The sequence below is a fragment of the Aegilops tauschii genome, chromosome 2 (genome assembly GCF_002575655.3).
Source record: "Aegilops tauschii subsp. strangulata cultivar AL8/78 chromosome 2, Aet v6.0, whole genome shotgun sequence".
NCBI lineage: Eukaryota > Viridiplantae > Streptophyta > Magnoliopsida > Poales > Poaceae > Aegilops > Aegilops tauschii.
Window position 1 is genome coordinate 540,798,272 of NC_053036.3, and position 14,015 is coordinate 540,812,286.

The window sequence follows — 14,015 nt, forward strand, 5'->3', positions numbered from 1 at the left end:
CACAAGCCTGCCCCGCAGCATGCCACCGGTTGTCGAGCCTGCCGACGCTGGCCCAATCGCGTGCACCTCGGGACACCAGTGACTGCCACCAAGCTACGTCGCCCATATAACTAGGAGCCCGGCAAGAGAGCACCCCCGCCGCTGTCGACGGCCGCCCGAGCTTCGCCCGGTGGCATCCTCCGACTACAACGCGGGGAGGAAGGAGTTTGGGCAGTGGCGTCTATGGCTGGTAGGTGGAGCCCTCATGTCGCCCAGGTCAGGAAAGACCATGTTTTTTTCGTCCGCCATTTTTCTTCTTCTTATTTACCTCTATCTCACTTCCACCTGTCTAACTTTCTAATGGAACATTCCGTGGTCCTCATACCTAGGTGCATGGCTGCAATGAACATGTATTCATCATGTACATGTCATTTTATTTCTCTGTGTCGTGAACCTAGAGAGGCGAGTGTCCTCGCAATGCTGATTATTTTGATAAGATGAGTTTAGGTTATTGTGTGATGTTCCTTTTGTTGGTCATATTTTATATGCAGTTTGAATCTTTCTTCGACATTATGGTGAAGATTGAGATCATCCTTGCTCAAGTACATTCATTGTTCAACGCTTCCCACGACTGATTGGGCTTTTGAAAAACATTATTAATAATCAAGCTGGGGGGGGGGGGGGGGGGCGCGTTGCAGTACCGCTGCATATCAGTGTATTGCGATCTTTTTACCGAAGTCTTGACGGTGTTTCATCTTGCAAAGATTGATGCCACAAAGAAGCTATTTTCAAAAGATTTTATTGTAATTTTAAATCTATACCACTACTAAAAGACCCAAAGGGACCGATTTGAAACTAATATCGTTCATCAAATCATATGCATCCAACGACCTAGATTGCTTCAATGGTGAGCTCTTAACATGTTTAGCGTGCAAATCATACCATCCCAAATATTAACCTGTAATTAATATCCTACCTAATATTAGCATATATCTAATACTACTTTTTAAAATCTCAATTAATACCCTACCTGATATGGACCTAATATACGCATTTACCAGTTATATATTAGTTACTTTGTAATTTCTTGGATCTTTGATTCAAAGCATTATACAGTAATAGTGGTGAGTATGCATAAAGTCACAAGCGTCTCCCAAAAAATTATTTTCTTGCGTCTTTTTCTGCAGCGGACGGCTGGAAAGCAGCGCAATAGCAGCAGCAAGCCCGAAAAGTCCATTCTGCACCCGAGCTCATATGCTCCCGCATGAACAGTAAAATTGAAAAAAATTCAAAAAATTCCAATTTTTTTGAGAGAAACATTGACAAAAGTTCTAAGTGCCTGCAAAAATTCATCGTGAAATCACATTCCTGTAAGGCGTGGCAAAAAAACAAATTCAGTGCTTCAAAATGCGTTTGAAAGTAGCTTTTTCAGAGTACTGTTTTTGTTTTTGTTTTTGCCACGCCTTCTAGGAATGTGATTTCATGACAAATTTTTGCAGGCACTTAGAACTTTTGTCAATGTTTCTCTAAAAAAAATTTAAAATTTTTTGAATTTTTTTCGATTTTACTGTTCACCCAAGCTCATTTGAGCTCGGGTGCAGATTAGCCGCGTCCAAGCAAGCCAGCAATTCGGCCGCGCTGGTGGTGGTACACTGATAATAGTAACGTACGCCTAATCTCTGGCCTCGCATACACGTGGCAACTCTCCAGTTGAAACTGATATGCACCTCCCTCCCCTCCCCTCCCCTCCCCCGGTTTATATCTCTCTCGCTCCCACAATCACATTCTCAAAAAAAGTCATTCAGTACACTCCTCCGGGCTCTATTCGTGTTCCTTTAAACCAGAGAACATCCTCTTCTAGTTACAACATGGACTAATTGCATATTGGTGTTCCTTTGAACCACGGAAGATCCTCTACTACTTGTATACTCCACCGGGCTCTCTTTCAATTTCTCGCAAGGCAAGTTGTATATACTCCATATCTTGTGCTTCTTAACTACTCTAGATCTAATCCATGTCTGCTCTCCCTGATGTTTCTTGTGCTAGATCTGACTTTTTTCAGTCGCTATATATTTTTCTCTGGTCCATCTTTATTAAGTGTACATGTTGAATTCATGCTTGTGCTCCTTTTTGTGTGTGCTGAATTCATGCTTGTGTTCCTTCGAATCAGAATAATTAGGCTAATTATGCAATACAAGAGTTTAGATCAGATCTTGTGCGTAGTTAACTTTCTGTTCACTGATTACAGCTCCCTTGTATTATCTTGCACATATTTTATCTAGATCTATCATGTTTTCTTGGACTTGTTACTTGTAGCTAATTACTCCCTCCGTTTTAAAATAGATGACCCAACTTTGTACTATAGTTAGTATAAAGTTGAGTCATCTATTTTGGAACGGAGGGAGTAGATCTGATATTCGTACTAGCACATGTTCATCAATTTTGGGTGCATACATGTTTCTTGCTCTTGTTTGTTTGAATGGACTAAACTTGTGCATGTAGCTTTCCTGTGAGGAAAAGAATCATGTTTTTACACGCTGTCAATGTGTAAATTTTTACAGAGAGATGGATAACAAAGGCAAATCCAAGGCCATTGACGATTACGTGCGAACGGCATCCCATTTCCATCGTGGGAGCGGGAGCGGGATAGACAGCGGCAAAGAGATATGGGAGGACGATGCTGCTACCATTGCTCTTGGCGGCCGTCAACGTGACAGGAGCCTTTTCCTCAGCTTCTTAGATGAACAGGTAATTAATTAATTAATTATGTCAGCCCCGCATATCATTGTCTACATCTACATATCATGCATCCTATTTAAAACTGATAATTAATGTACTGCCATAAATGCATATTGATAACGAGTATAATACATTGACACCCGTATATTAATACTTTACGCAAATATCATAAACTATATCATACATATTTAATATGTGTTTAGATATAGCCCCTCGAGTGGATTGTATATTATTGTTGTGTCTAAAAGATCTCTCATTTACTGGGTCTGATGAGAGAGAATATATGAGTATTTTTGGTTTTGGTGTGAAAATCATATCTAGATTGAGATATGGTGACTCTCTGTTTCCCATTAAATAAGTTGTCAAATCATATTTTTGTTTAAGTTACATAATTAAGATAGTCCAAAGTGAAACACTCGGACTGATAATAGTATAGTTCTAGGAAATCTTATCTACGTGACGTTCCCTGGGAGACCAACCTCAGCGAACCCCTCCCCTCTTGGCTGCACAAAATCTCCATCCCACGATTTGCAATTGTTGGCCAAAAAATAAAAAAAAGCCCCCTAATGGAAAGAGCTACCACAGCAGTTTCTAAAACTACCAGCCCCACACCCCTCAAATGCAGTGAAAACTACCAGCGGACCACTTCCGTTTGCCAAGCGAACATTCACCGGGGGTCTAGTTCTATTGTATTAGTACTTCTATACATATAGTTGGCACGAATTAATGGTAGTGAAATTTTCCACATGATTTACTGTAATGGGCCGGGGTTGCTTGTTAATTACCCTAGATAAGACACCCTAGCTCTTATTGAATTATAGTATTTTAGAAAATAATTTTCCATATAAAAGAATATTAGTATTAAGTTCCCAGCTGTATCATACTACGATATAATTATTTGGTACATCATTAATGGTGCCACTTTATACATAGAGTCTACTCCTACTCAATGAGAGCAGGATATGTTTTCCACCATAATCTAATCTATAGTTACCACAGATTACTACTATGGTAGGTTGCTTATTCGCTACCGCAGATGTGGTTACCTAGTGAACCAAATTATTTTGGAAACTAGTTTTACATTCAAAAACGATATTTTTTTGTCCATACCTAAGGTACCTATCGGGGCATTTTTAAGTAAGGTTTTCGAGGCTAATACATATCCTTCAGTGCTCTCTCCTAAGGGGAAAGAGCCTCGTGTTCCTGCCAGAAAAAGGAAAAAAAAGAAAATATCCTGGTGTTGGGCCATTTGATTTAGAGAATGGTTGTTGGATCGCTCGTTTTCTTCCTTAATGGATCAGAAGTAGCTTTCCTGGTGAAATGGAAGATCTTCTAATCAGGCCAACAATGCAAATTAGTAAAGCTCACTTTAGTTTTTCAACCTGCTCCACCTCCTACGGAGCTGAGGCACGGTGGTGGTGACCTACATGGATGCGGCGACCTTGGCAGTGGCATGGATGGAAAATCCCTTCTCTAATTTCATCCGTCCAATTCTGACTAAGCTAGGGGGTACACCATCCATGAATTCGATGGCGAAAGGAGGCATGTCGATCCACGTTTAGTATACTTCACCAACGGTACATCGGGCAATACCACAAAGGGCAAAAGATGTCTCTTGATGTGTCGATGTCACATTGTGCGTCACATGGGACCCATGCGTGCCTCCCTCTGACAATGACCTTGTCATACTCATTGCCAAAAGGGTTGCACCATCCGACTCTATTTACTGCATTGTCGAGCAATGCTCTATTGCCTATCGATAGTTGCTATAAGGAGATAAGGTCACGTACAAGGAGCCAACCCCGCACAAACCTCACCGTACTCACCGACCATGTTGCAGTGTACGTTCTCCAACACCTCTATGTCCTACCTCACCCTAGGCGGCGTTGTTGCCTTCATCCTAAAGACCTCTGACGCCATGGTCTACTCTAGTGTGGTCGAACAAGCGGAGATTAGGAGATGCATAAAGGTTGGGCGGGGAACAAAGATTACTAGGGACATTTCTGCATGAGTATTGCCTCACATATCGAGATAGTGTCAAACAAAAAATTAATAAAATTTCAAATAGTCAAGTTCTAAGGTGGATGAGGCAAAACAACATGTTACAACTTACAACAGAAGAAATAACAAATCCTCAAGGCACCAGCAAAGATGGGGGCATATCAATTTCCCCTTATAATTGGTGGAGGGTGGTGGGGCAAGTGGTGGTGGCAAGTTGGTGATATGACAGTTGAAGCACAGGCGAGGATCCTCAAATGAATGTATCTTAAGTGCCACAAAGATGGAGGTCATGACTGCGCAATCGCCTGGTGGTAGCTCCATCGACAGCCTCGACGTGAAGTGAAGGTAACAAGCGATGGGGGGATGGAATCATATATCGTAGAACCACACTGGTTTGGTGCGCATTTCATACTCCAAGCCATCAACAGGGGTAGACCACCTCATGACACTAGATCAATATATATTTATTTGTTCTAGGTATGCACTGCAACCAAGTACCCATTCCTGCAATGTGCTCGATTAGTGCGATCATCTTAGATTTTCTCTTAACATTAAAAAAGTAGTTGTGTCTGGTTCTTCTTCTCCATTTTGTGTGTGAATTGTGACAAGGGCTTGCTATCAATCAACACATTCAGGGAGACCTTAGGTTTCCTCTCATGCCATAGGGGCTAGATCATCATGGCAAACATTGAGTCATAAGCCTTGTGCTTGTCTCTTCGGATGTGCTTACAATGTCCTTGACACCGTTATTTATAGAAACATGAAGCACTTTAAGTGAGACAATAAAGGTTAGCCCATTCATGTTTAACGAAGAACAACCTATAAAGGCACCCCAGTTGATCAAAAGGGGTATACAAAACTATTTGGATGCGTACCTTTAACCCAAGTATGTAAAGTTACAGTTCACAAAGGCATCAAGAGTCAAAATCCTCAATAGGTACATGAGAAATGCCTTAAAGGCATGCTTAAATGCCCACAACCTATTTTCCGGGGGTATTTCTAATGTAAGGCTTGGCTTGTTCCTTGAAGCCTTATTTCTCAGCATACCCAAAGGATGAAAGAAACCTCAAATTCATGCTTTGGTTCCCAAAGCCTACTTGTTGTAGCTAGCGGCGGTTCAAACGTTAGTAGTTAGTATTTTAGTTGGCCCAGTTGCAGTGATTTACTAAAACATTATACTCTGCCAAGGAAGCACCAAGTGGTCACCTTGTGTGGTCAAAAGTGGTGGCTAGTTGTAGTGATTGCAACTCTGTGATTAGAGACCAGGGCCACACACCCTATATCCATATTGTTACTATATTAATAAATAAAACATGTATCAAGATGCTTTGAATTGTATCAATTCTATTCAAATGTAATTGAATATCTTGTACAGTTATACCACATGGGATGGTTGCATTTGGATTATGAGTTCCGGGACAACATTCGACTTGCTTTTGTTGTGTATCAACAAGCTTTTAGCCATACTTGCTTCAGATGTAATATGAGTAGTACATGGAAGCACCTCTGCGAGTCACAGTTATGCCATTATCAGCTACCAAGGATGTAAGCATTGTTCTATGATGTGAGAGACATCGAGGATCATGAACCACAAGTTTAATTTAAGTGAGCTCCCTTCAGAACATCCAAATTGATGCGTATTTTTAGGACACCCCCAATCAACCGGGAACTTACGTTACATGAATAGACATTGTGTTGTAATGTTGAATAATGTATCGAGTTAAGTAATTGTGTTTAGTTGTGAGATTCAACTGGTAAGAGATTTAAAGAGCTAATGGTGTTTTCAAGACAAGAGTTGTTCCCAGAAAGAAACTTTCATTCATTTGAAGCATACCGTCGGATGTAAAGCCTAGTGTGAATCTAGGGGAAACGAACTATGCGTCTAGTACCTAAGTCATCCCTTGTGATACATTTTGAAGGAGTGTATATACTTCATATTAAGTAATATCTACAAAAAAGATAAACAATCCATTGGTCATTGCATTCTCGTGAGATCAGCACATTGGTCATTCTTCTCCCAAAATGTGACGAACCGGTCACTTTGGGTGTTTTATGAGCGAACTGGCCACTCAGCCGTACCCAACCCTTATCCGTGTTGATGTGGGGTGATGACTTAGCATGGGGCCCATAGTGCAGTCGCTCAGGAGGTGTTTAGTTTGCATAAAACACCCTAGAAACAAGTTGAGCTCAGGGGACATTTACTTCGCGTTCAATTTTTTGTAATGCACCCCTTTAGTTTAATCTTAGGGAGGGGGTGTCTTTTGCAAATCCTCCTCTATCATCTCTCTCATATGTTCCTCTCTGCTCTGCTCGCCTCTTGTACGCATATTGGCAAATGATACACGCGGTGCCCCCATGCCCATTGCGCCTTCCCACAACGCCTACTCCTGCCATTTCCATCTTCCTACCATCGCCCTCTCCCGCTCCTGCCATGGTCAGTTCACTTTATAACGACATCAGTCTACATGATTTTGGCATAACCAAGAAACACCATTGCTCAGTACTACTCTCATTTAGCACAATGGTGAGGAAGCTTCTCACCTCGTGGTCTCCATTGGTAGACGGCTCTGCAACGGCACCGCTACCTAGCGCCTGGGATGGGCGACTTCTCGTCTGGCATGGGCCGCTCCAACTCCGACACATCCAACTCCTCCTCTAGCATGGGCGGATACTACAACTCCTTCGACATCGCCAGCGGCGTCGGACCTCTCTGCTAACCGCCGGGAGATTGAGCAGGAAGATGCTGAGGAAGAGGAGGCGCTCGAGGTGATGTAGGCACAGATGCACAATAACGTTGGCAGCGGTGAGCATGATAAGTTCTTTCCTGCAAAGAAGGTAGTTTTTGGGCTGCCAACGCCCTTGCAATAATAAGTCCACGTGGTACACAACAACAGCGCAACCAAGCGGTGCTCACAGCGTCTCTTTCCACTGCACAGGCCGAGGTGATCTGCACCAGGCTGCCGAAGCAGAGCGCCTCGCTGCCATGGAGCATAAGGTGACTAGCGAGCCAGCCTTTGCCGCCCTCGATGACGGAGATGAAGAGGCCAGCACCATCGAATTAATTCAGTAACAAACTACATGTGCTCAATTTCAAATAGGAGAATATGCATCATGCCTACTCATTGTACTGAACAATCATAGTTGTACTTGATTCACTGCTAGGTAGAACATGATATCAAATTAATATCATGTTCCTTTGGTCTTTTTGAAAGAATATTCAAAACTAGATTTGATTTTGTCAAGAGCATTTTGGGATGAGATCAAACAATTTACCTCAAATTGGTCCCCAAAAACCTTCGGACAATGTCACTGCCTTCTTTTGCCACACGGCAAGCAGGGTCAAGTAGGTGAATGGACTTGTCTGCCTTGCGCTCCACACTATTGAACTCAGTATCAAAATGGTATTGTGGTACCCGAAATTCGAATTCTGACAACTCCTCCTAAAAATGAAATCTTTCTGAGAAAAACCTGAGCAGTCATGTATATATGCTAGAGAGAGGACTTGATTTACTTACCTGAGAGCTTGTCTCCGGTCACCAGTAGCACATAGTCATCGGCTTCCATTCCTCCCTCACGCGCTTCAGCCCGCTGGGGCCGCCCATCTCACCAAACAATAGATGCCACCGATGGTCAGGCCTCCTCATCGCTAGTCAAGTTGACGATGCCTAACCGACATGGTCCACAAAGCCGTGCAGGGTACCTTCCACTGCCGCCGACGTCGCACCTGCAGTGGGTTAGGATTTTGGTGCTCGATTTGGAAATCAAGGGGAAAGGGAGCTCAACTTCTTTACAAGATGTTTTCTACAAATTAAAAGCCTATCGAGAGATTGCACTGTGGGACCCACGCCGAGTCAAGATGCCACGTCAACCCTGTTATGGTTGGAAATGACGGAGTGACCAGTTCGCCCATGAAATAAACCAATGTGATCAGCACATTTTGAGAGAAGTGTGACCAATGTGCTCATCTCGCGAGAGTTGAGCGACCAATTGTGTGTTTATCTCTCTACAAAATGCCTTCATAGAAACTCTTTATGAAAATTGATTTCAAAAATTCCCTCGTAAAAAATGTCATGGTACAAAAGCACTATGAGAAATTGTTCAATTAGAATACAATAATTCATGGCAAAGAATGATGTGTAGTTGATGATTTGACTTAGTGTTAATAGTTTTCTTTTTAGAAAAGGACAAGTATACATTTTGTTCCATATTTTAATTTTCATCGTAAAATTTCGATATGCATGGCACTATCGGGTTTGCTTCTACGAAACATCAAGGCGGCATTATAAGACCAATTTCATGTATGGAACATACCTTTTACGCGACTTAATACACCATCATCACATCAATTATTTCCTATAAAACTAGAGATACTAACTATTCACATTTGTGGTTTTCAAATGAACTAAAGCCTAATGTGACATGCTAAAAATTTCTCAACTACCATGATGCCACTATGGAATTTACCACACCCACCCATAGAGAATTTATATTGATTTTAGCATCACAACCCTCTCCATGGCCGTTCCCCATTGAAGGTCACTGCTTGCAAATTGCAACCATGCTCACTTAAATTTAGTGCCCAAACCCTTATTTGGTGTAGCAATCATAAAATAAATCAATGTTGTGAGTCATCTCTCAAATTGTTCATGGGTTGGGTTAGTGGGCTTAGTGCCTCAGTATGACTATAGAGACGTGTGAATTGGTAGGCCAAAAATATTCAAACGTCCCAAACCATGCACAGTACCTATCTATACATAGGTGGCCCATCATGGCCATGAGTGGGTAGTGCTAGCTTTGTTCCCTCCTATTCAAGAGTCTCCCTATTAATTGCATCTCCTCCTCAATAAATAAATAAATTCAATTGCATCTCCCTTGATCTCATAGTTGCCCCACCTTCTCAGCATCGAAACCGTTGCCTCTATAGGTAGTCCTCTCTTCTGTCCTATTATTCACAAAAATCGCAGTACCCCCCTACTTGCGTCTTGTATGCTTCATGTTGAGTTATTGTATTCCAGTTGGTTCTCATTGCCCATCGATTGTCAATCTCCACATAATCTTCCTAATCCTCATCCGGAAACTATCCATCGGAGATCTAAGGCCATTGTTTGGTGAACAACTAAGGTTACACCAGAGTCGTCATAAAGAAGGTTGATCATAAATTTGACGACTCAACCATCTGAATTTGTAAAAGTAGACCTCAATCTCTTGTTCTTTTTATTCTTGTTCCTTGTGAATCTAGAATGAAAAGGCATTGCCATGCTTGTCTTTGGGATAAATTATGAAGAAGGAACGTTTAGGTCTCTAGAGACATGACCCTCGCTAGCTAGGTTATGCTTGTAGTCCTTGAGGTGGCAGATTTTCATTTTCTCCGAATAACATGAGCAACCGTACATTTGTGTTAGGATATGAAATACTTTTTGAAGGATACGTAATTGTTTTTCACTTAGGTGGTTGGTCCATAAACAATCGAATTGACCCATGATGAGGCCTTGCATTTTATTAACAGTCTTTTGTTGCTGGATCGTTCTCATCTCTTGTCATTTGTATCTTTCGCCGAGATCTCTCCCCATTTTTTCACTGCCTTGCTCCCTATTTCTTTATCTCACCATACTCCACGATGGAAGTTGTCTTCCCCATGAATTTTGATGGGGCAAAGATAGAGATACATTCCGCATTGTTCGCGATACATTGTGACAACGTGTTGCCATGCTTCTCTTGCCGTACGACATCTCCACCATGCACATGCCTAGATAAGGGAGGAGCCAGTGGCACCATATAGGAGGGACGTCACATGCATCATCGCGAGCTCATGGATGATGCTTTTCTTATCAAACGGTGGTGAATCACCTCCCTTCATTTATATTTGTGAGAATTTTTCGTCTCAATTGTTACTTGGGGTGCTATGAGATGAACATAGTGACGGGCACCATGCATTTCCCATGTTATGCTTGAAATTTTTTTCATTGCAATTTGCTCGATTACTAGATTAATTGGTCGATTGAGATGGAAGTTACACTGCACTAGTGCTCTCCACTACTTCTGGTCAACCTTTTTTTTTCTCAATTTTTAAGATTGCAGGACAAATTGGTTTAGCATGATTAAAACTGATGTTGTGTGATTGGTTGATTGTATTGCTCAAGTTACCTTTTTTTAAAGGATTGCTCAAGTTACCTACATTTTTTCTTGATTTTATCTGGCAACACTACATTTGTGCTATATTACATGACATAATAATTCTTTGCCCCCCAAACCCAAATATTTTTCAGTTTTTGTTATTGTCTTGAAAGTTGAAATACTGATTGTTGTAGATAACATTTGCATTGAGAAAACTTTACTATCGCCGACTCTACACTCAGTGTGATCCACAGAGCAGTGAGCAATGACCAGTATCATATATCTGATATATGGATGGAATTTTCCCTTGAAAGTTGAAACTACCATATGATCATGAGTTAGTAACTGCTGGTTGTCATTGTTGTTTTACCTATTGGAAATATTTGCACCATGAGTGCTCCCCGTAATGGAAATAATAAATTGTTGTTTCCTTTTTAGGATGATCCAAAGAGCGAAGAAGAGTCGACTGTACACAATCAGAAGTTGCCCCAAATTGGCGACACATACATAGATCCATTTCAGCCTATGAACTCTTGTGCCTTTACTACAAACAGTGTTGTCAAGGATTATACTGAGCTACCCTCCCAAATTCCACTATTGAATATGGATGTTGTTGAAGATTTGCATGCACAATCATCATCATCTTCTTCAAGGAGCGTGCCTAGTAATTTTGCTAATTTGATGGCGATGCAGGAGGCATGCCTTCGTGCGTTGATTGACCCAGATCAGGAATTATCCTGCAAACTATGGCGTCAGTCCCCCGAGGCTTTGAAGAATCACTACGCTCTCGACGTTGACATGGCATGTTCTGGGGGGCATGTGCCAAATATAAATGCTCCTGGGAATTCCCAGGTCAATTCACTTCTTCAGCTGATCAAGAATCCAGTAAACCAGTCTATGCGGCTCATCAATGTCAAGGGTCACGTGCCTGCTCTCAGGTGCACATAACTCATGCAACCTTTATTTTCATACTTGCTCCCTCCGTCCAATAATATAAGAGTGTTTTTTACACTACCGTCCCATGATATATAATAAAAGAGTGTTTTTTACACTAGTAGTAGTGTAAAAATCACACTTATATTATGTGACGGAGGGAGTACCTTATTAAGATAACACAAGTACTAAGCATGAATTTCAATCAGTATATTCTTAAGGCCGCGCCTCCTATTATGCTATGCGTCCCTTGAAGAAATTGCAGCCTTATATGGTAAACGGTCCATTACCCTTTGTTGTATTTGACATGCAGTGCTGACCCAATTGGGAGCTGCTTTATACGGCAGAAACTTGACGAAGCAACTACTGGAGAGATAGTTATGCTATATAAGGAAATCACTCCTCACATCCTTACACTAGCCACTGATGCCTTTCCCACTTATGTTATCCAAAAGGTTTTTTTCCTCCAATTCCTATAGAATTTTGTATCTTGAGTCTCTAATTAAGGATGTTGAGATTAATCGGACATAAACTTCTGTACTTACCTTATAATTTTTTATAGCTTCTTGAGCATGGACCAGCGGTCTACTTCAGGATACTAATTGCTAATCTAATGGGGCATGTGTTACACCTAAGCCTTCATCTCTATGGTTGTCGGGTGATCCAGAAGGTAAGCTGAACACTATATCTTTTCTAACATCTCATGATGGAAGGAATTAATAAGGTGTGCTTGTAGATTGCAGAACTGCACTTTTATATTTGGAAAGCCCTCGGATTTGTAATGTCATGTAAGATAGAATATGTAATTTAGTCAAACCATTCATTCTCTTGTTAATATGTTCATTATCTTAGAGAACTTCTGTTATAAATATAATGTAATGTCAAATGCATAAATAGTTTAAGCTGATTATGTTTCATTATGTTTTAAGTTTTTACCCTGGTATGCCATATTGTTTCGTTGCGAGCTTGGTCACTGATGGTGTCTCTTTGTTCAGGCTTTTGAAATAAGCGACATTGATCAACAAATAAAGATGGCCACGGAGCTTGATAGCAACCTATTCAAATGTATCTGCGATCAACATGCAAACCACGCCGTTCAGAAATGCATGGAGTGTGTGCAGCCACAGTATATCCAATTCATCTATAGACGGTTATGTGGCAAGGCCAAGATGTTATCCACCCATCCTTTTGGATGCCATGTGGTTCAGGTAGTTAGTTTGAGCATTACACTTTTTACCGCTTCCTATCTTTTGACGTTTGTTTGGACCTTGTTCACTAATTATTCCTCCCATCCTCGTGATCTTCTTAGAAAATACTGGAGTTCTGCAAGGATCCTCAAATTATGGACATGTTTATCACGGAGATTCTCGATTGTGTAAAGGAGTTGTCTGTAGACCCATATGGAAACTACGTTGTGCAGGTAAAGTGTGTAGTGGTTTGTAATTGATGAAATAATGTCGCAGCTAAACCCACAATTCACATGTGTGTTCTATCGACATGTTGCAGTACATTGTGGAGCATGGAGGACCTCGTCATCGACAAATTATTATGTTGAAATTTGCTGGAAGTATAGTACAGATGAGCCACCAGAAGCACTCTTCCAAAGTCATTGAGAAGTGCCTAATCTATGGCAGCTACCACGATTGCAAGCTTCTCATAAATGAGATCCTTTCTGCAGGCGGTGGTCAAACCGCAGATCATCTCATGGTATGTGGCTCTTGAGATCTTACTGCTGTTACTCGACATCCCTAGAGAGATATACATGACTAATCTTGAGTGGTTACCTGGTCATGCAGGGCATGATAATCCACCAGTATGCAAATTGCGTGGTGCGGCAGATGATTGATGTGGTGAACGATTGGCAGTTCAACGTGATCATGGATGTGCTGAGGCGCAACAGGGACACTTTGGTCATGTACGCTCAAGGGAGGCAGGTCATCGCGCAGGTCGAGAGGCTCCTCAACGGCATGGCACCGTCCCCCGACTTCTTTGGGCAAACATCATCGTCGTCCCAGTTCATCTAGCGTGTTTTAAGCTCTTTTTACAATGGTTTGCGTTGTATGTCTCTCTTCTTCATCCTGGAGCATAAATCGAATTAAGGTGAACCAGTTGCTTTCGTTTTCCCCATTAGGTGAACTGAATTGTTTCTGTAGAGGAGAACTGAACTATAACCTCCTCTGGTCTAAACACTTGTCAGGCACCCAGCCTATACCATTATCTATGAATTGAACTATTTGTTTTCCATACAA

The 14,015-nt window shown here is 41.6% G+C and overlaps 1 protein-coding gene across 1 annotated transcript; it reads left to right on the forward strand.

The window, feature by feature from the left end:
- On the forward strand, positions 1-14,015 carry LOC109756028 (uncharacterized). Its single transcript, XM_045233248.2, has 9 exons — positions 1-229; positions 2,541-2,727; positions 11,272-11,771; positions 12,080-12,221; positions 12,329-12,436; positions 12,762-12,974; positions 13,076-13,186; positions 13,273-13,473; positions 13,563-14,015. Exons 2-9 carry the CDS (start codon positions 2,545-2,547, stop codon positions 13,788-13,790), a joined length of 1,686 nt encoding a protein of 561 aa, XP_045089183.1. The 5' UTR covers positions 1-229; positions 2,541-2,544; the 3' UTR covers positions 13,791-14,015.